This window comes from Pleuronectes platessa, chromosome 4 (assembly GCF_947347685.1).
Source record: "Pleuronectes platessa chromosome 4, fPlePla1.1, whole genome shotgun sequence".
NCBI lineage: Eukaryota > Metazoa > Chordata > Actinopteri > Pleuronectiformes > Pleuronectidae > Pleuronectes > Pleuronectes platessa.
In genome coordinates this window covers 13694126-13714120 of record NC_070629.1, presented here as the reverse complement: position 1 = coordinate 13714120, position 19995 = coordinate 13694126, and the positions used below count along the sequence as shown (strand labels likewise).

The 19995-nt window shown below is 39.7% G+C and overlaps 1 protein-coding gene across 1 annotated transcript in view; it reads left to right on the top strand.

Moving 5' to 3' along the window:
- Positions 1-1252: 1252 nt before the first annotated feature.
- bin3 (bridging integrator 3) overlaps positions 1253-19995 on the top strand; it is a 28817-nt gene continuing 10074 nt past the window's right edge. The window contains exons 1-5 of the mRNA XM_053419882.1: positions 1253-1403; positions 7720-7768; positions 9310-9350; positions 13370-13431; positions 14997-15133. Coding sequence (XP_053275857.1) covers positions 1396-1403; positions 7720-7768; positions 9310-9350; positions 13370-13431; positions 14997-15133 — 297 coding nt within the window. The 5' untranslated portion in view covers positions 1253-1395. The remainder of the gene's footprint in view (positions 1404-7719; positions 7769-9309; positions 9351-13369; positions 13432-14996; positions 15134-19995) is intronic.

The window sequence follows — 19995 nt, the reverse complement described above, 5'->3', positions numbered from 1 at the left end:
TCCTTCTGTGTAAAGTGTGAATGCTATAGATAAATGTCAGTGACTTGTTGATTTGAGCAGCACACCCCTCCTCCTGATAACGCTTCTCAAAGAGAGGCATTGGTTTGTGTATTTTTTAATGTTCTATTGTCCAAAAGTAGGCAGCTGAACGCTCTGAAATTGGAATTTGCCTCATCCTCGTTCTCTGCTGCGTGTTGGATGAGAGCCAGCATCAGCAGCCATCTTTGTGCCAAAGTGGGTTGCAGGGTTAGCTGATCAAAAACAATGCATGATGAGAGCTGCACAGGCGCAACAAATCGTACATGTGACCTCAGCCTGCTCGCACTGGAAGGCAGCCTTGTGCTAATGTTTGTGTTTAACCGTTTGATTTAGCGTCCTTGGTGTCGGCCTCGGGCAGGGCAATAAGCTTGGGCTCATTCATGACCGTTTAATAATTAGAGGATTTAAAACAATAATAAAAATAAAAAAATACACAATTCATGCTTGAAGAGATTTCAATAATGTGTAGATATTACAGACTACTCATGTCATTTTATGGACTACAGTGTGGCTTCAGGGATTGTGTGGTCTTCTACAGTGACACTGGTATTCGGATGGAGTCAATACTCACTGTTTTCTGTTGTGTTGTGTTTCCTTTTCATTACAGTATATCCTCATGTTTGCATGTGCACGGAAAACGTTTCCCAAGTGCTGCCCCCTCCAGATGCTGCGGGGTGGTGGTGCTCATTTCTTTATTATGCATGAAAAATAAAAAGTCACATCGGGTGAAATGGGATAACAACTACTCAAGACAGTCAACTGGAAACACACACTGGGATAACTGTTCTATTGGCTTTTTCTTTTCTTTTTCTTTTTTTGTTCTTAAAGAAAACAAGAGGTCTTGTTTAAAATGTTGTGGATGTCTTTAACCTATTTCATGTTTTTATTACCTTATAATAAGGTCCTTTTATGATGAGCTGAATATTGAAATGAATTTTACTATATCCTTGTGATGGGGAGGATGTGCTCCCCTGTTTACTTGGCACTTCGGTTTGTTGTAATGCAATGTTTTGTTATTTCTATGTAAGTACTTGAATAAAGAAAAATATCACTTGCCTTCCGTCTGCTTGGGTCTTCCACGTGCACGCGCACCCATCACCATAACACATGCTAAATTGGTAAATATAAAAATACATGTGCAAACACATACTACTACCGCTCACCTGGTGTTTTCACATTAACACGTGGACATGATAGTAACTTCTGTGGTTAAACAATTAAAGTCCGGAGAAGAAGAACGGGCAGCCTGGCACGGGACTTCCTGTTTAATCCCCGCCTGTTGACTGGGGCAAAGGGATGAGGTCCTCGGAAGAAAATAAAACAACCAAGTGAAACCGGAGTTAAAGTTCACTCAAAATGAGCTGGTATGTACACCCCTCGCTATATTATCGATGGAAAGCTCCAGAAAAGTAAACTAATAATAATGACCAAGGGGCTGACGGCTCGCCGACCGGGCTCCGGCTATCTCCCGGAAGCGCTACACAAACAGTTAGCGCTAGCATGTATAACTCACGGCTAACTAGAATAACAAGTCGTATAGACTCACAAAGTCGTTTAGCAGCGGTTCACGTGTCGATGCCGTGCACAAAGGCAGTGTAGGGTTAGTTGAATACTCGCTAGCAAAGCGACAGTGGTCACAAACTTCCACACACGAGTGTCTGGTACAGCCTGGTGCAGTAGCTTAGCTAGTTGGTTAGTTGCTGAAACATTAGTGAGACAGAAGTCTATGAAAACAAGACCCAGCCATTGTCCGAAGTTAAAGCTGCCTGTGTGTATTATTCGGGATAAAGCTAATCGTTCTTTAAGCGTATCATAGGAACTTAATGTAGTTGTCAGCTGGGTCAGCAGTGAAGCCATTTAAAGGGAACTGAAGTTGTCTGTTGCTAACGTTAGCATGTTGACAGGTACATCTCAACCCTCAGGAGGATTGTTGTTACCTGTTACTCTCCTGCGCACACATAACCGATGCGATTACGTGTTGTTGTGCATGGTCTGATTATGTGGCTAACCCTTGGGCACAATTGATGTTATTTCCATGAGTGTAGTTAGCCAGATAACTTTGTTGGTACCCTGAACATGTTGACTGCTACTAACGAAGCTGGGTGTTTCAGGTATAAGTATCTACAATGTTGTTTTAGTAGAGTAAGCACCAGTCTGATAGTTGCTCGCTGGACTGCTTGTCTCACATTTTCTTGTAGTTTGGGCCAATGGTGTGTTTGAAGTTACCTACTGGGATCTAGACATGTACTAACACAGTGGTGTCTGCAGCCCCAGTCTCTGGCATGTTTACATGGAGGTGCCTTCATCATCCATCAATAGAGCCCCACACTTCATAAGCATTGCAGTGGAAACGGTTCGATGATTAATCTATTAGTCATCAATCTAAAGTACTCAACCACAACACTGATGAATGGTAGAGCCCATCCCATATGTGGTTGATAGGATCGCCTGTATGAGCCTTACACTGACATAATGCTATCTGCGTTTCTCTTCTGATATGAAAACAGTATAAACAATCCAGAAAAGATGTGCATTCCGCATTACATTTACATATACACCCATTTTCTAAATTAAAGTTCTATACATGTGGTTGTAGTTGCGTTTCTTTTCATTTGTAGTTATCTCTAATACACTTTATGGTCAAAATGTAAACGCATCAAGCCTCAATTAGATTTCTTTGTCATAAGGGTTTGATAACGACATCTTAGGAGTCATTGAGCACATAATCTGCTGATATATCAGTATTTACTTCCTAATATCACTCTCAGCATCTACCCACAAAGGTCCATATTGGTTGGGCTCAAATGATTGTTATTAATTTATCAAATGAAAATGTCAAACTTTTTCTCTGGCCAGTTATTCAAATATGACTATTTGGTATTTTTTTTGACTAGGTAATATATATATTTGTGTTTGGTCTGACTGTTTGGACGACAGCTATGAATTTCCAGATGTCACCTTTTGTAGTCATGAGAAATTTTCATTTTCAGATAATATTTCATGAAGCCACAGTACAGTATATACAGAAGAACAGTTTCTAACAGATGCTCTAATAAGGAATATAAAGATGATTACCAGGACCACGTGCAATCTCAAAACGTTTAGCACCATTTTGCAACAGTTTACAGGTTGAACAACAAGTTTGCTCAAATCAGCAGCGACATGTAAATGAACCTCACTATGTTAAAAAGGCAGTGCACACAAGGGAATCGAAAGGGCTCCATAAATGCGGCAGCTGCTGCTTGGTGTAACATAAAGCGCATTAAACACATTTAAACCAATTCCATCAAGCTCCAAGATTTCTTTCACAAAAGCCACAGAAGATCATGAGTTAAGTTCAATGAATGAAGACAATTGGAGTCAATAGTTGGTCTCGTAACTTACTTACTAGATGAGTCTGCCGTCACTCGGACATCTGCCATAGAGCTGGGGACCTTCCTGAAGAGTAAACAACAGCAAATTAGGTCGTGCTATCATTTTCAGGCAAAAGGCAAGTGGGAAAAAACAAACATTTACCCATAACAGAATTTGTTTAATGCATTCATAATTCTTGACTCTTCTCTCTGACAAGTTTATTTAAATACATGTCAAGAAAGGCACACACAGCGCTCTACCAAAGTTCTCTCTGGAGACAATACAAACTCCCCAAAATCTTAGCTTGTAAGAAAAACTTAAGTCAAGGTGGTCAAAGTGTTAACCTATGATTGACAGTTTTTTCTCATTTTGAGTCTTATGTAGTCTGAGTGTATTTATTTATACTGTATATCTGTGTATTATATTCTTTACTTGAGTAGGCTGTATTGTGACTTGTCTTTTGCAACATGTTGTTTCATGTTTCCAGGGCAATATTTGTTTTCTGTTACTGGGATACATTTGCCCATCAGGCTCAGCAAGGTGTGTAATCTGTTGTATGTGTCAGAAAGGTTGTGGCAAGTTTCATCTTCTTTCATAGAAAGTGTTAAGCTGAAAATCACAGTCAAAGAAAAATTGCTGTTATGACCGTAACCATATGATATATCATTCTGCTCATTTAATGCTTTAGAGGTATGGAGGTGATAACCATGATCGTTGTGTCCTCTTCTTAGGAGAGCATGTATTGGATTCCATGGCAATAGTATGGATTCAGCTATTGCTAATGTACATTTTTAGAAGAATGGGAAAGTTTGTCCAAGTAGTCTTCAATTGTGGGTGGCTGTTGATTTTAAAATGAGCTTTCTTTAAATTCAGTGCTTGTTTCTCAGAATTCACAAATGTATGTTCAATTCTTCAGTATGCCTGTGACGTGTGTGTACATTTATATGCTTTTTAATACACATCCCTAGTGTCATTTTGGGCATGACACTAATCAAGATTGCATCACTCAGTTCAGTCAGAGAGTCAATGGCTGGCAAGCGACGCTGCAACCAGCACGCACGCCAAACACAAGGTCAAGAGTGGGGGCTCTCGACAAGTCAAAAGAGTCTTTTATGGTCTGTGCTGACTGATGCATTCCAGTAGGGCCTGCACACTTGCCTCTATGACGTGAGAGGTTTGACTTTGGGGTCATCATCAGAACAATTCCACTTCCTAATATCTTCAAGCAGCCTTCTGTGCTCCGTGGAATATCTAAGGTCGAATGATGCACTATCCCTCTAATGGCATACACATTTGCAGTTTTAGTGAAAAGCCATTGGTTCTCCCAGTCAGTGCATGATGCGTCCATGATAGAGAAGACTGTTATGTCTTTGTTCGTGCCTACGTGCTTATTTGATGGCTGTGACGTGTAGCCTATTACAGCAAAGATCAGATAGCTCCTTTAAATGAGTTGATAGTGACAGCAAATGTGTAACAGAGCAGTATTAAATGCATCTGGGCCAGGAAATGGATAATGACTGAAAAATGTCAACAACAGGTTACCTTTGATAAGTCACTGCAATTTCCCAAAACTAAAGTTTTTACAAATATCTCCAGTTACTGGTTCATTTTTATTTGATTGAAATGATGAATCCTCGAAGAACTGTAACATGTACTGATATTACACTGACTATATTTATCAAATTGTCCAACATATTCAACACAATATACCAAGCCAATGTTCAGCTTATCTACCCACGCCTGCCATCAGTAGGCTCACATTTGTTTGCAGTAAAAATTGGACTTCGATTTGCATAAAACACAAGTTTTCTTTATTTGTCTTGTGGCCAGGCCTCTGCCATGATAAACACTAGTTCTTGGTTCACAGGAACTGACTTCCCAATGTTTCTAAATGTGACAGCCCCTACAGAAATATTGCTGTGTGAAGAAACAGTAGGAATGATTCTCACAGAGACTACCATCCTCCCTCTTTATAGTTCTCTCCCTCTGGTTGCCTGTTACATTTTCCCTCTCCTTCCCTGAAGCACACTTCACGCGGTGTGTTTGCCAGTTCTCATGGGCAGTTGAAGAGAATGACCACTTTACTTTGGCTCTTTGTAGAAGTGGATATAATCTAAATCTGTAAAATTAAGAACTCTCCTACGTATTTTTTTTCCGACGCAAACGTACATTTGGTCTTTTTAAGGGAAAACCTGCACTAATATAGTTAAACTTGGACCGACTCTCTGAATGTCCCAGAGACATTCACAGAGAAACAAATCATGTCATGGTACGCTCTGCCAAGATGTAGCTAAAGAGAACATTGAAAGCAAACAGTTATATAAAACATTTAAATATATGTTTCATAATGCATTGGCGGCTATTTGGAACATTCCAGTGTTTGTACTTTACTCTTCCATTGGGTTCTTTGCTGTGGATGTTGTGATTTTCTCCCTGACACACCCACCAATGGAGAGCAATATCAAGAAGCTGTTGCTGTGTTGTTGGGAGAAAACCACCAAAAAATCCAAATAGCAAAATCACTTTGACCGCTTCTGTAATGCTGCAACAGACCAAAGTCACAAAGTAACAGTGTAGTCAGTTGTTGTTGAATATAAACTCATGAGCTGTTTTGTAGCATTGTTCAACTGCTAAGTGGCCTACTTTTCTAGAGATTTCTATTACGGTCCTGTAAATTTCAATTATAGATATGTTTATTGTTGCAGTGGACACATACACTGCTGTTGCATTTATTTGTAAGTTTATCTTTATTCATTCAGCAATATTTAATGAGATCAAAATCTACTTTACATTAATTCTTTAATGACCTTCAAAGTAACGAGTGTCTTTTGTAGTTCATTCTAGTATTATTGTATATAGTACCTAATATATATATTTATATTTACTATATATTTTTTCTCCATTACCAATCTAGGGCTCTCTACTTTTCAGAATCAAATCTTATGATGATAACTGCTCTTACCCTTTATTGTAGCTTTAGGAGCGTATAACTCAGGGAGTTTACCTTCTAAGAACTATCTATAAATTGATGCTGCTGTTGTTTTGTTTTGGAAAAGCGATCCCCTACAATTACTAAAACAAATAACGTACGTAGTAAGGTATTCATGATGACGTTATAGTGTACAGATCAGGTAATCACAGAAAGGTGAGTCACATTAGATAGAGCTGGGAGGTTCTGAGGTTATTTTCCGTGTTGGCTCACCCAGATGATGACACAGTGGGTGAAACTACTTTCCTGAGCCAAAAGCAACTATACATGCTCAGACATTGGTAACTGGGTCACATTCAGATGGCTAAACTTTGTATTCAAATCTTCATTAAAAGCGAGGTCAAGACCATTAATACTTTATACAACCTCAAGCACAAAGCCATAAAATACAAGAGACAAATTTGATACCTGAGGCGCTAGTCAAACTGGTGTTATTTTAACTAGATTAATCCTGCTGTTATTTGACCATGTTGAGTTTTGTGATTGAGTTGCATCAAAAGGATCTTCCTCACACATCAGTAGCATTCCCGGGTTGCACAACGAGGCCCTACATCACACCCTCTCTTTTCCATCTCATTATTCTACACACCTTTCTTTTGACGCAGCTGCTGCCTCACCCTGCCTGTCAGCAGCAACTGTCCATCATATAGCTTAGATTTCAGGCCATTAGTGTCACATCAATAACAACCTACAGCCAAGCACATTGGCAAGGCAGTGTTTTCTGTCTCATGTGTTCTCAAGGCACTGTGATGCTCGGTAGCAACTTATTAAGGCACAGGCTTGGGTTTGAAATGGGGATAAAAGATTATGTTTTAACTAAGAAGGAGCCGGTTCCCTTTTCTGTTACCAAAACTATAGTTTCGATTTGTCGCTTTTTCTTTCAAGAGTGAGGAAAAGTTTGTATTTCATTCTGAAAATCAGGCCCAACTACCCCAGTTACACTACACCTCATGAGATGTTTTGATGTTGATCTTTTACAGTAAAGTCAGTGTCCTAGTTGTACCTTTTTAATATACAATATATTGTGTTGTCTGCCTGACACTCTGAATTAGGTTGACTATTTTCTTGATATGCAGTACAGCAAGTGCATCTGTGTTTGTTTGCCAGCCAGGTTCATGCAGTAAAGCCATATAGAGAAGAACAAATAAAGTCTTCCGTTTAGTGATATGTGCTTGCAGTGGGAGCCAGATGATGACAGTGATTAACAGTTTCAGATTGTCTGTGACCTTAAGACTTGCGGTCATGTAACTGATGACAATCTAAGCATTCAGTAATTTCACCCTTTAGGTAGGCATTTGCCACATGTTAATGTTGCATGTCTTTTTGTGCCATTTCAGGATTCCCTTTAAGATTGGACAGCCGAAGAAGCAGATTCTCTCTAAAACTGTAAGTCACAAATGTACACTAAATTGCCTTATCACTCACAACGATGTAGTCGACACAGAAAAATGAAAAAAAGATGGCATAAGTAGCTACAGGATCTCCGACAGAATTAATTCAATCTATGGTAGCAGATGCGCACGGATGTTGCTATCACCCACAACAGATTCTGAGTGACTGGTACAAAGACTAAGGGCACAGAGACACAGACCTGAATGCAGGCAACCTAGATGCGGGCAAATGTCCTTGGTCTAAGTTCACCAAATTTAACTCGTTGTGAAGCCAGGCTTCATTTGCATATGTGTGACCGTGGCCTAAAGAGTGAAAGAGAGGGTCTTGTGTGAGAGAGGACTGCAGCTGAAACTATGAGATCTAACTGTTGTGTCTTGTGCATGAAGGGTAACAACTTAATGGACAATATCGTGAGCGAGCATTTGGCAAAAAGCACTGCAAATAATGCTGCACACATATAAACGCAAAACACGAAGTTAGAGATCACTTATGTTTTTAGGAGAGTTTAGAAAAAAAAAAGGTTCATTATGAAGCTATATGCAGCCCGTCAATAATATGGCGGGCTGCCGCAGTCTAGATAATCAATGGGAAACTATGTAAATCAACATTTGTAAAGAGCTGCTTTGGTAAAGGGTAAGTTATAGTTAAGTTTAACAAATTGTATATACAACATGAATAGCATTCTGAATAAAGTCATCAGAGTCCCACAGCCAAAAGACTTATTGGATGCCAGTTTGTCTGAGCCATTCAGGAGGGCAGAGGTGGTTACCTTGAAGTAACAGTGAGTGGGTGTTCTCCTTGCTGGAAAAACCACTTCCACTCTAATGGGTCTGTGGCCCGGCAGGCACTGTCAGACTGGGTTTCCAGCTTCCTGTGCCATCCCAAGCAAAAACCAGGGAGTGGGCTAGAGGCTGCCCAGTTAGATGATCACCTAGTGACAAAGTGTCAACTGCCTCCCTCAGTGTTTTGGCCTCTGTGTTTACATCCAGGAGCCCACAGAACCACAAGAAAGACGCCCCTGAGGTCTCTGTAACCCACGTGACATGTTTTAGAGACATAGCTGGACAAGCGGTCCAAGCCCTTGTTCACCCTGGAGCTTGATTTATTTCACCTGTAGTTCAACCACTGGAACTCATCTCCAGTCATAGTTCCCCATAAGTCCCAGAGAAAGAACATGACCCAGGGACTTTTCAAGTAAAGATTGAAGATAGTAAAGTTATTAAACACAAGCCTCAGCATCAACTAGGCAATCCTAAACCTGCAAAGGTTGTTGCAGGTTATGTGGTACATTTCAAACTATGTGATAACTTTTTATCCTTTTCATTTCTTTTATTATTCTTCAGATAATGTGGAAGGATAAAGAGTTTATCCTTCCACATTATTTTCTTTCCCTCCAAAATTATTCAACGATTAAGCTTTTGCATCTTGTATGTCCTCAGGGTCTGTGGTCAGTAAATGGCTCTCATGATAAATAATCTTCTTAGAAAAATTACACTTGTGTGAAATAATAAAATGAATATTGCTCTTCTTTTTAGGTCGAAAGAGACTTTGAGCGTGAATATGACAAACTCCAAAAGTAAGTTTGTATTTTGTCGATGTTGATTCCTACTGTTAGTATTACAGCTTTTATAATTAACTGATGTTTTTGTGTGTGTTGCAATATGTGTTCGGTAAAACTGTAATTTTTGATGCTTTCGCTTTGGTGAAGAGGTGATCACTGTGCCCACATAATGCACACTCATATTCCTCCCAGAGGCCTCCTTGTGCCAATATGAAAAAAAATCTTCAACGTTTAATTTAAAATGAAACAAGAGTAATATTCTAATGAGAAGTGTTTATAAAGAAAATTAAATTTGCAGCATAATGGCTTTCTATATTTTCTATTATAATGGTATTCATCAGCCTGCTGCTGTGTCCAATGTGGGATTGGCCCACTTTCCTTTGTTAATTTTAATACAGTTTTATTATTGATATTAAGAACTAAAGCATCCAAATGTCTTAGACCACTTATCTATTCAGGTGAATGTGAAACCGATCTCAGAAAAAGTAAGAAGTGTACACCATACACACTGCAATAAAGATAATGGAAACATGTTGGTAGTTTGCAAAGCACCAAGATCATCACACATAACATCTACAGTACAGTTTCTTGGTCCCACACAATTTGCCCTCCCTGCTGTGTTTAGTCACTATTTTCCCTTTAACATTAAACTGTGAAAGCATTTTACCTGTGAAATTTCAAACTTAGTAAGAGAGTTTACTTTGCATGAGATAGTCCTCTCATCCTCTGATAAATCTAGGCTTCAGCAAAAAATTATAATGATTTAAAAGTTTTCCTGTAGACGTATCATTGACGTTCTATAAAGTTCAAGTATTTCCTCAGTTTGAACACACAGACATCCTTAGGGCTCTTTCACCCATTAACAGGTAACACTTAACTAGTTAAAATTATTGAGTTACATTTTCTATGTAACAAAAGCGAGAGGGGTTCCGGGCGTTTATGAATCCAAGGCCTAAAAACACCCAGGCCTTCCCTTACAGTTGAGGCAGAGGTTCTTGAAACTCCCTGAGGGGCCCTGCAGAATGAGTGGGAGCACCATTTCCCTCTCAGGTTTTTTTTGAGTAGGAGGGCCCTTTATCAGCAAGGTGTGGTGGCAATACATCTTATAGATGAGTCAGAGCGGCAGGCATGTAGAGACATTTTATTTTTTCACCCTGGAGATCCATATCCACATGTAATGGTCTATCTGCGGCTTAGATATTCTTGGGAGGCCTAAACCACGATATCTCCACCTCTCCTAAGACAATTAGTGTAATATGACCTGTGACTTAGTAGTAATGACAACAATTATTGAATCTAAAACTATTTTTATTGACATAATATGCTCAGCACCACATTTACAGAATATAGATTTAAAGCATGCTTAAACATTTTGATCAGGAGTGTGTTGTTATTAATATATTCATAAAAATAATTGTTGTAAAATCAAATTTCAAATCAAAAGCATGCAATTAAAACGTGACGGCGTCAATCCTTATTTAGCAGATGAGTGCTTACTGGCTCAATGACAATACTCATTTATTGGGGTATCCACCCAACTTAACAAGAAGGGTTGTTGAAGTGAGGAGAAGTCATTTAGGATTAATCATTCAGATTTCTGAACATTTGCCAGGTTGAAATGCTCGTGTGAATGTTGCAGTGGCCTGAATAAATGAAGTAATGTAAATAGGCTTCTGAAAAGGCTATAATCTTTTGGTTTGATTTACATGGAAGTTTGATTCCTGAGTTTTCTTTGCCTTGCTTGAGAAATGCACTCACCAGATAGTACTCAAAAGCAAGAGACTGGTGACAGCAGTCAAACATTGTTGACTGTTTCTTCATTATCTAGTGTCATACAAAGGGTTTGTGTGTGAAAGTCATAAAATGCAGTAGTGGGTGATGTGGACAGGTGATTGTAGCTGCACATGGACAACAAGGAAGGAGCAGCAGCTGTTCCACCAGGCCGCTCTATTAGCACCTCCTGGAAAGAGACTCCAGGCTCATCGGTACAAATCCAGATTGCCTCCTTCACTCCGGTACTGACAGAGTAGGAAAGATGCAACAGCATTGTGTGACACTTTGTAAAGTGGGAGTCACTACCTGGAACATGGGTGTCACATGCAACAACAATCTCTTTAAGAACACACCATGAGTGTACAGACGTTGGCTAGTTTGTTTACATGATGAGATGCTTTCATCCACTACTCTTTAAAAAACAGATCTCCATGACTGGCAGGCATTTGCGGTTATATTGTTAATTTTACTCATCTCATATTTGTGGCCTATGTTACATTGTTAAATTTGTCAGCCAATTTGCAAGACGCTATTTTAGTTTCGTTTGGTTTTACATGATGCCCTTTCTATTAATTTCACTGGCATTCAGAGTCTTATTCAAAGCAAAGTGTACTTGTATATGATTTCTAAACTATTTCTGTTTGAAACCATCAAAAAGACAGAAATTATACAACCACCTATCGTTATTTCTAGATGTTGTCTAGAAGCATTTTTAGAATTGTCTTTACGTTTACGTTTAGCTTTTAAAAGTTCTTTCTATATAAAACAGAAAAAAACAGTTTTGACATCCTCACGGTGCATTGATTGTCCTGGTCTACATGCACACTGATAATGCATTTACTGGGCAACTTATAATGTATCATAAAAACAAGAAGCCATCTTAATTATTAGACATTGACAAAATCCTGCCTGAAATATTGCTGATAATGTTGACTATAATGTGAGTAACATCCGATGTAATTAGAAATGCCTCTCTCTGAATATCTGGAATGTTAGCATACATTTAGATTACATTGGAGGACGGGTGTTTCAGTGTATGAGAACCAGTTACATCTAATAGATGAGAGGGATACAGCAAGTTACTGTGGAGATTGTTCTGACAGAATGTTTTGTTCTTTGCGTGGCGAGAACAATAAGGGATGAAGTTACATCATTTATTGCAAATAACATTTTTGGAACCACCTCCATCTGGTGTGTTGCAATTCAGTATTAAATCCTGAAAAAAACATTGAGGCAAACTAAAGCGTGTAGAGGACAAATTATAAGAACATTTTAATGATATATATTTACCCTTTTATTTAATTGTCTTGTTTTATTTTGATATCTTTTTTTTTTTACCCTATTAACGATTTGTTATGGAAACAAACACGTTACTTAAAATGACATAACAGATCACAATCGAATCTGTCTATCTGTATGTATGTATATATGTATATATATTCTACGTTTATGTCCTATCAATTTTATTTTTAAACTGCCAAAACTCTGTATTTAGAAGCAACCTGCTTCCAATTTTGTATTTCAGCTCCCAAGCAGCCATATGTGTGTGACTGGTGTGTTTACATTTTGTGACCTTTGGACACAGCGTCCCCACCAGAGACCTGACGTTACACAGCTATTGTCTTTCTAGTTAATATAATCCCTCAAAGCAATGATACAAATGAAACCCCATCACATTCCCTTTTTTCATCAAACCAGGAGAAGTGATATGAAAGCAGTCTCAGGGGAGATTCTAAACCCTTCATTTGCCGTAATTGATATAATGAATGGCGTGTGTTTTCAGCCTCCATAGTTTGGTAATTGCCATTTTTAACACCCATCAATGGAATGTGTGCAGGGGAATGATTGAAGACAATAATGCTTCTGAACGCAAATGTAGTTGACAGAAACAAGAACGATTCCCTGTGTTGTTAATAAGCTAACAGATGTTATAATAACATTTTATATGGAATCAATGAAATGTGTAATTCCTTCTTGAACATTTTTATGCACTCATTTCCTTTTCCCGGTTTTTGATTCGGTGCTCTCTATGTCAATGTAGCTTTAGTGAATTAAATAAAAAATTGAAATATATATATGTAGATCATGATATGCAGTGGACTTGATGTACTTTTTTCACAATTTTTCCTATTTTACTTCTGACATTGCTGTTGTTTTTCAAATGTATTTCACTCCATGTTTCCCATTGTTGTCAGGACCACTGATGCTTTATTATCATAGCAGAAGCTTTGCTGATCATCTCTCCTCTTCTTGTCCTACAGGCTGGAGGATCAGACGAAAAAGCTTCACAAGGACATGAAGAAAAGCACTGAGGCTGATTTAGGTGTGTTCTGCACCCAACCTGTGTGTTACCGCCTGGTGTGCAATTGATCTCCACTTGTTCACCAACATACTTGATGTTGCTTGGCAGGTTTTTTATCATGGCTAGAAAGACGCCTGGTTGTCTTGGTTTGTTTGGTGGTGCGTCAGCTCTCCGAACAACTTGACAAATGAGAGCTCAGGCCTCCGCCTTAATCATTTGTATAGGTTTTTATAGGTTATCACTGTGTGCAGGTTTTGGATTTATGAGTGGATCTTTTCGTGCAGTGTTCGGTTAGGACTTGATTTGTCTTCAATGTCTGCCTTCATTTATTCATACATTTGTCTGCCACAAAAACCATGTTTACTTTTTATTTGCTTATATGTTGGTTTTGGAGTTGTATATTTGGGAAGTAGCAGTACACATGGCCTGCGGTTAGTCGTCAGTTGTGAGGGTGGAGGAGTGGAGACGGATGGTGGAGAGAGAGGCTTCTTCATTTCCTCTCCTTTGTGCTCGGGAATATGGATGTTTGCATCATCAAAGTGTCGTAGCTGTCAAGCCCTCATTATCGTTAATGGATTCCATCTGTCGAACAGGTCCCATCTCCACCAACTGCTACCAAACAAAGAACTGGACCTACTGTGCATGTCAGCACTACATTAAATACACTGCTTTCTATATCGGACAACATTTATCATGTCAGAACTATTGAACCCACTGAAAATGAGCTGGACCATAATATATGTTAAAGGCTGTTCCTGTTCACAGTCTCAGTCAGGCTTACTAAGAAAGCAGCTAAGATAATTGCTTTTCATGCTGATGATAACAGGTGACATAATTGCACTTATTTACACACTTCCACAAATAATAAAATCATTACCTTGGGTTAAATTTTAGATTTTCATAAATTTATAACCAACACGTCTCTCAATCATATCAGGCAAAGGTCAAATCAAGCAATTTGTTACTTGTCAAAAAAGAGATGCAGAAACATGACACCCCAATAATTGATCGGTTGAAAATTGGTCTTGAGAGAATCCACAGAGTGTGAAAAAAGAGACCAGTGAATGTTCCAGATCCCCGGGAAGCTAATTTTCACCGCAGCCTCTCCTGTCGACTTGTGTTCCCGCCAGTGCATCTCATTTATTGTGACAGTGAAGCCTTAATCTGATATATGCTCTGTGTCTAAACAAAGTGGCAAGAGTGCAGATTAACAGTAATTGGTGCTGTCAGTGTAGAAAACGCTGTAAAGGTTCTTGGGGCTCTGGTGAATATTCAACACGGCAGGCAGCCCCACCACCCCCTCAGGTTTTTTACAATGGGGGCTGCACTGTGCCATTTTACTTTTTGCTCACTTTTGAAAAGCGTACCACAAGCAAGTACACCTACTGATGAAACGTTTAAAGCCTTAGTGTAATCCACAGAAGTGACCCCCCCGTGGTTTGCGAAAAATGTAAAAACATGCCTTTGAATTTGATTTATAACAAAAAAAAGTTATAATTTCTGTGCTGTAGTCTACGTGATAGCCTTTTCACAAAGCTATTTAACAAAGTTTTAACAGTGTTCTCTGCTTTGTATGTTTCTACCAGCCATGTCCAAAGCAGCAGTGAAGATCTCTGCAGACCTGCTGAGTAACCCGCTGTGTGAGCAGGACCAAGCCTTCCTGGAATCCATGCGGGTTTTAGATACAGCCATGAGGAGGATGGACTCCTTCAACCAGGAAAAGGTCAGGCTCATTCAATTTATATACTACCTGGGATACTGAAAAGTCCAAAAAAGAAAAGTGCCTTAATAAAACTACAAAACGGATAAATGTGGAACTAATAGCTGATCGTCTACTAACATTTTTATTAGACTATGGATACCTTCTATCTTTATTTCATTAGCTATGATCTAAAAACATCCTCTTTCTTGTCTTGTAGGCTCTTGTCATTGGTATTAAACTGTAATCAGATGAAATGTGTTTACTGAGACATACAAAGTACAAAACTGCCCAAGTTTCTGTTCGTGGTACGTGTTTTCATATCTGTCAATATTGTGCAGCCTATCAACTAACAACTACCCGTATGTCTTTCCTTCTGCTGTTTTTGAAAAGCATCTGTGGCATCATCCTCTATAAGCTCAGGGTACCGGGTATCAGCTGTGAAAAGTGATGCATTTGTGACTCACTGGAGTCTAAAATAACTCTTACAATAGAAAGGCCCTTTTCTTAACTGGAAAACATGCCCTACCGCAAAATTTAAAGAAGTAACTCTGTTCCCTGCATGTGTAGTGGACGAGTATGTTGCTTGGATAACTTATTGAAACAAACATTTGGCTTCAGTTCAGCACTTGTTTTACATTGACGGTTCACAACATATCTTCTTGAAAGGTTGCAGCAGAAAATCAGTTATTTCCTTCTTTTTTCTTTTTTTTTTTATGGAGAGGAGCAGCTGCCATGAGCTTGAATTTATAATACAGAAGTCCTGCAGCATTACATTTCTGTTGGTGTTAACACTTGATGAAAGAGCAAGCAGGGAATCACCAAAGATTCAGACCAAGCCAGAGAGCCGACTGACAATCTGACAGGCAGAACCAAACTGACATTGCCACCCGGAAAATATGGTCCTACGCATTTTTTGTGTGTATTAAGATATTTAGAGTATTTCTTGATTTGCAGTGTCTCTTGTAATGTTTGTGTTTTTCACACTTGCATGTTTTGTCCTAAGGGGCAACCATAGAAATCCAGACATGTCTTTACAGAACACTAAGCTATCTTCTAGTGCTCTCTCTCTCTCTCTCTCCCCCTCTCTTATTGCTGTACTCTGTTAAGATTTCTGCTTTGGCTGTCAGGCCTCCTCAGATTATTTGCCGGGTACATTTCAGTTTTTGATTAGAATCATTGCCACAGGTAGTTTTAATGTGAATCATAATGGCACCGTATGTGTGCATCCTCAAGGCACTGCTCTGTGAAGGGTAGACTTTTAAAGAGGGAAAAAATACTGCAAACAACACAGGAGATCGCACCAAGGCATATGCCGATTGACTTTTTTCCATCTGTGTTTTCTTGACTCATTGCCCCGCTGTAAGGTGTTCTGGGCTTTTCACATTTGTTGCCTTAAAATATCTATTTTCTTTTCATATTTAGTTGTGAACCAGAATGATTTCATAACCTCTTCAACAACAAAAATCTAATGAGATGAGAAGATGAATACCTTTTGTTAAAGAAAAAAATGAAAAAAGGTGGATTTTTTTTATTCCATTGTAAAATTTTAGTGCACTATCTCACAGAAATGGCACCATCTGGAAATGTACATATTAGGTTGAGAGTTGATTTATATTTTCTCTGAAACCTTCCTGTGAACTGGACTTTCCATTGAAAATCAAACCATAACCTCTTCCCAAACATGTGAGAGTGAAGCAGCAACCAAAAGTCTTCTAGACGTGTTTTGAGGTTCCAGAAGATATACTTAATCTATGCAGAGCAAGTTGCTTGGTAAAATCTTTGTATTTGAAGTCTTAAAGATTTTTTTCTTCCTTGATAGAAGGCAACGCAAATGTCAATCAGCATATAAATATCACTAAATATATTAAATATACTAAATGTGTATGGAGGAGTTTTAGCAACTAGAAACCACTTTTGTTCCTTCCCTTTCTTCTTCAAACATACCAGTCATTCCGACTGGTTTTCTCACAGCTCATCAAATTTTACAGGAGCCGTTTTGAGTGACCAGACAAAGTAGAATGTGGGTTGGACAGAGCGTGTGGCTTTGTGACCCCGGGTGCGTATGTTCCAGGACTTGGCTTGGTCGAGTGCCCAGAAGAGCAATCCTGCCAGTTTGACTGTTTTCAGGATGGAGCTTTCATTCTTTAGATTGGATACAAAATCAAATTAGCTTTTTTGTTCACATTTTAACTGTCTTTGACATTTTAAACAGTGCTGCCATGCTCACTTGCCTGCTAATTGATATATTGGATACATTAAATCCACTCCTTTCTTTAGACGTCATTTGAATATCACAGTTTGAAGGATGACTCCTTCAACATAAAAGTCTTATTTTTTCCTTCCTGCTTAAATTGTAAGCCTTTTCTCTGGTCATTTTTTTGTCTCTGCATGTTGGCCTTGTGATGGACTCGAGACTAGGGGGCTCCCCACCTCTCACCCAGTGTTAGCTGGGATTGGCTATAGCACACACTGGACCCTCAAAGGATAAGTGGTATAGATAATGGATTGGATGGATGGATCTCATGTCTGTCTCTCATGGTTACCCTTGTCAACTTTGCGGCCCACACCATTCTAAGAAATTATCAAAAAGCTTGTCTGTGGTAAAGTTTCTATGTTTGAACCCAATTTATTTTTCCTTTTGCTAAAATTACTGCAACACTATGACCATTGAACTATTGAGGTTGAGTATTGAGTTTTTTTTTTATGATATGGAAGAGGCATGGTTCCCAGTTGACCAATCACAGCTGGTAAGGCCTGTTTCGCTGTAATGTGTAGTTACATTTCTAGGAATGTGCCCATCAGGGTATGTGACTTTGTTGGACCTACGAAATCAATTTCAATCAAGAAGTATAAATCAGCCTTCCATCCTCTCTCAGTATAATGGGATTTCGGTTTCTAGTAGCTTGGAGCATGTTGTCTTTACAGTGTATAGTAGGTGGATCTACTTTCTGTCTCCACGCTGTATATGTTTCCTCTTTGGCTCTTTGACTGGGATATGTTTGACAGTGATTCAGTTCGGCATTTATATCCCAGCCGAGTCTCTCACTCGTGGAGGACAACAGTCACAGCTGTATTGACTTGACTTGGTTGTATGTTTTTTTTAACACACTTTGATCCAGAGTGGATTTTGACAGCTAGGTCACACCTGAGTTTCTGTGCACTTCTTTCAGTCTTACTGAATAAAAGGTCTTCACTGTAAAAAAAAAAACGTTCAGTTCCAGGTTTGCACTGAATTGGTATGATTCCTTTTTGTAAAGTGGCTAACAGAGAGCTAAAGGCGAAATACAGAGAGTGAGCACTTTTTGGTCAGTCTGCTATGTGGAATATCACCTCGGATATGCTAGGTGTTTAAAATCCAGCACAGCTCACTCGAACACTATTCGAGTATCTCCCTTCAAGCTGACTGTTGATTCTGACGGCACCAACAGCAAACCCTATTGCTCCAGCAAAACAGACACAAAAGCATCCACCCTTTGCTCTTCTCCATGTTGAGACAGGATGTTCTGCCGCAGGGCTCGCAAGTAAGAGAGCCAGCAGATAAAACGTGCAGCGATAATGAAGGCAGCAGTGGCCCAGGTCTGTGTGTTTATTTCTGGGGCTGAGGAGGGCGCACAGCCCCGCCGGCACACTGCTGCAGAAGCTGAGCCCCAGTGTACATGGCGGTAGCACAGTAGAGGATGCTCCGTTTGGAGGGATATTGATTTCCTCTGCGATCTGTGTGTATTTTTGGGAGGCCTGTGTGCCGGGATGGCCTCTGCCCCGTGACTCACTGATGGAGACTGCTACTTGAGCACCGGCCTCAGGCTCTGCGGGGCCTCCAAGGAATACCCCCCCCCCCCTTCTCTCTCTCTCTGTGGGAAGGGGCAGAGGGTAGAGGGCACCAGCTTGCTTAAGCAAATCTGCCGCTGTTGCTCTCCCTCTTCGCTGCTTGCTCTCACCTTAAAAGCAGCGGCACAGCTCAAGTCGGGGAGGGGTGGTGGTGGTGGTGTGAATATGTAAAACAAAGAAAATGTGTATTCCCATGTACTTATTTGTTATTGGTTCTCTATTTTCCCTCAAACCACAATCATCCATTTTGTACTTGGAAAACTGCCCGTGTGAAACGGTGAGCATCGCTGTATGTTCACATAGATGGTCAGGGCATTTTCTACAAAGCACAGCTGCGATCCTGCCTCCTTGTTGTTGTGTGATTGACTGTCCTTCCAATAGCGAGTGAACATATGATTAGCGGAGCTGCTCACTGTTCTCATGCAGCTGTCACTTCACATCTCGCTGCTTTAGTTTCTCCTTCGTTGCTCTTAGCGTTTACTCTCCGCTCGCCTCGATTGCTTGGTTTACTTCTGTTGTGCTGGAGACCGTAGTAGTAAAAGTCGTTTTGAATCTGCAATGTAAATTACACTGGAAACTTTATTAATTGTGCGCCAACTTCTGTCAATGAGACTTGGTGCCGGGGCTGGAGGCCTCAAGATGAGATGTTCATTTACTTCCATTTAACACCCCCCTTCCCCTCCCTCCCTCCCCTGTTGGTTCTGGCAACCAGAAGGAGAATGCAGGAAAATATAAACTGTTATTGTTAAAATGTTTGCTTGCAAAGAACTTTCATCTTGTAACGCAGCCCGCCCTCCACAGGATTTGAAATCAGTTGGGCTTTGCTTTCATGTCCGTCCCCTGACAGTTCCATCCTTTTGTATCGTCGGCTCAATGAATATTCAGGGGTTTCTCCTCGGGGCTTGTGTACAATAAAAGAGTCGACGTCATGAAAGTTTCTTTGGAAGCCCCCCCTCCCGTTTTTTTATTCTTGAGTGCTCAGTTTGAAATAAACACGAATGTTGATGTTTGTGCAGTGGCATTACTTTGCAGCTAATGAGCGAGAGATGTAGAAG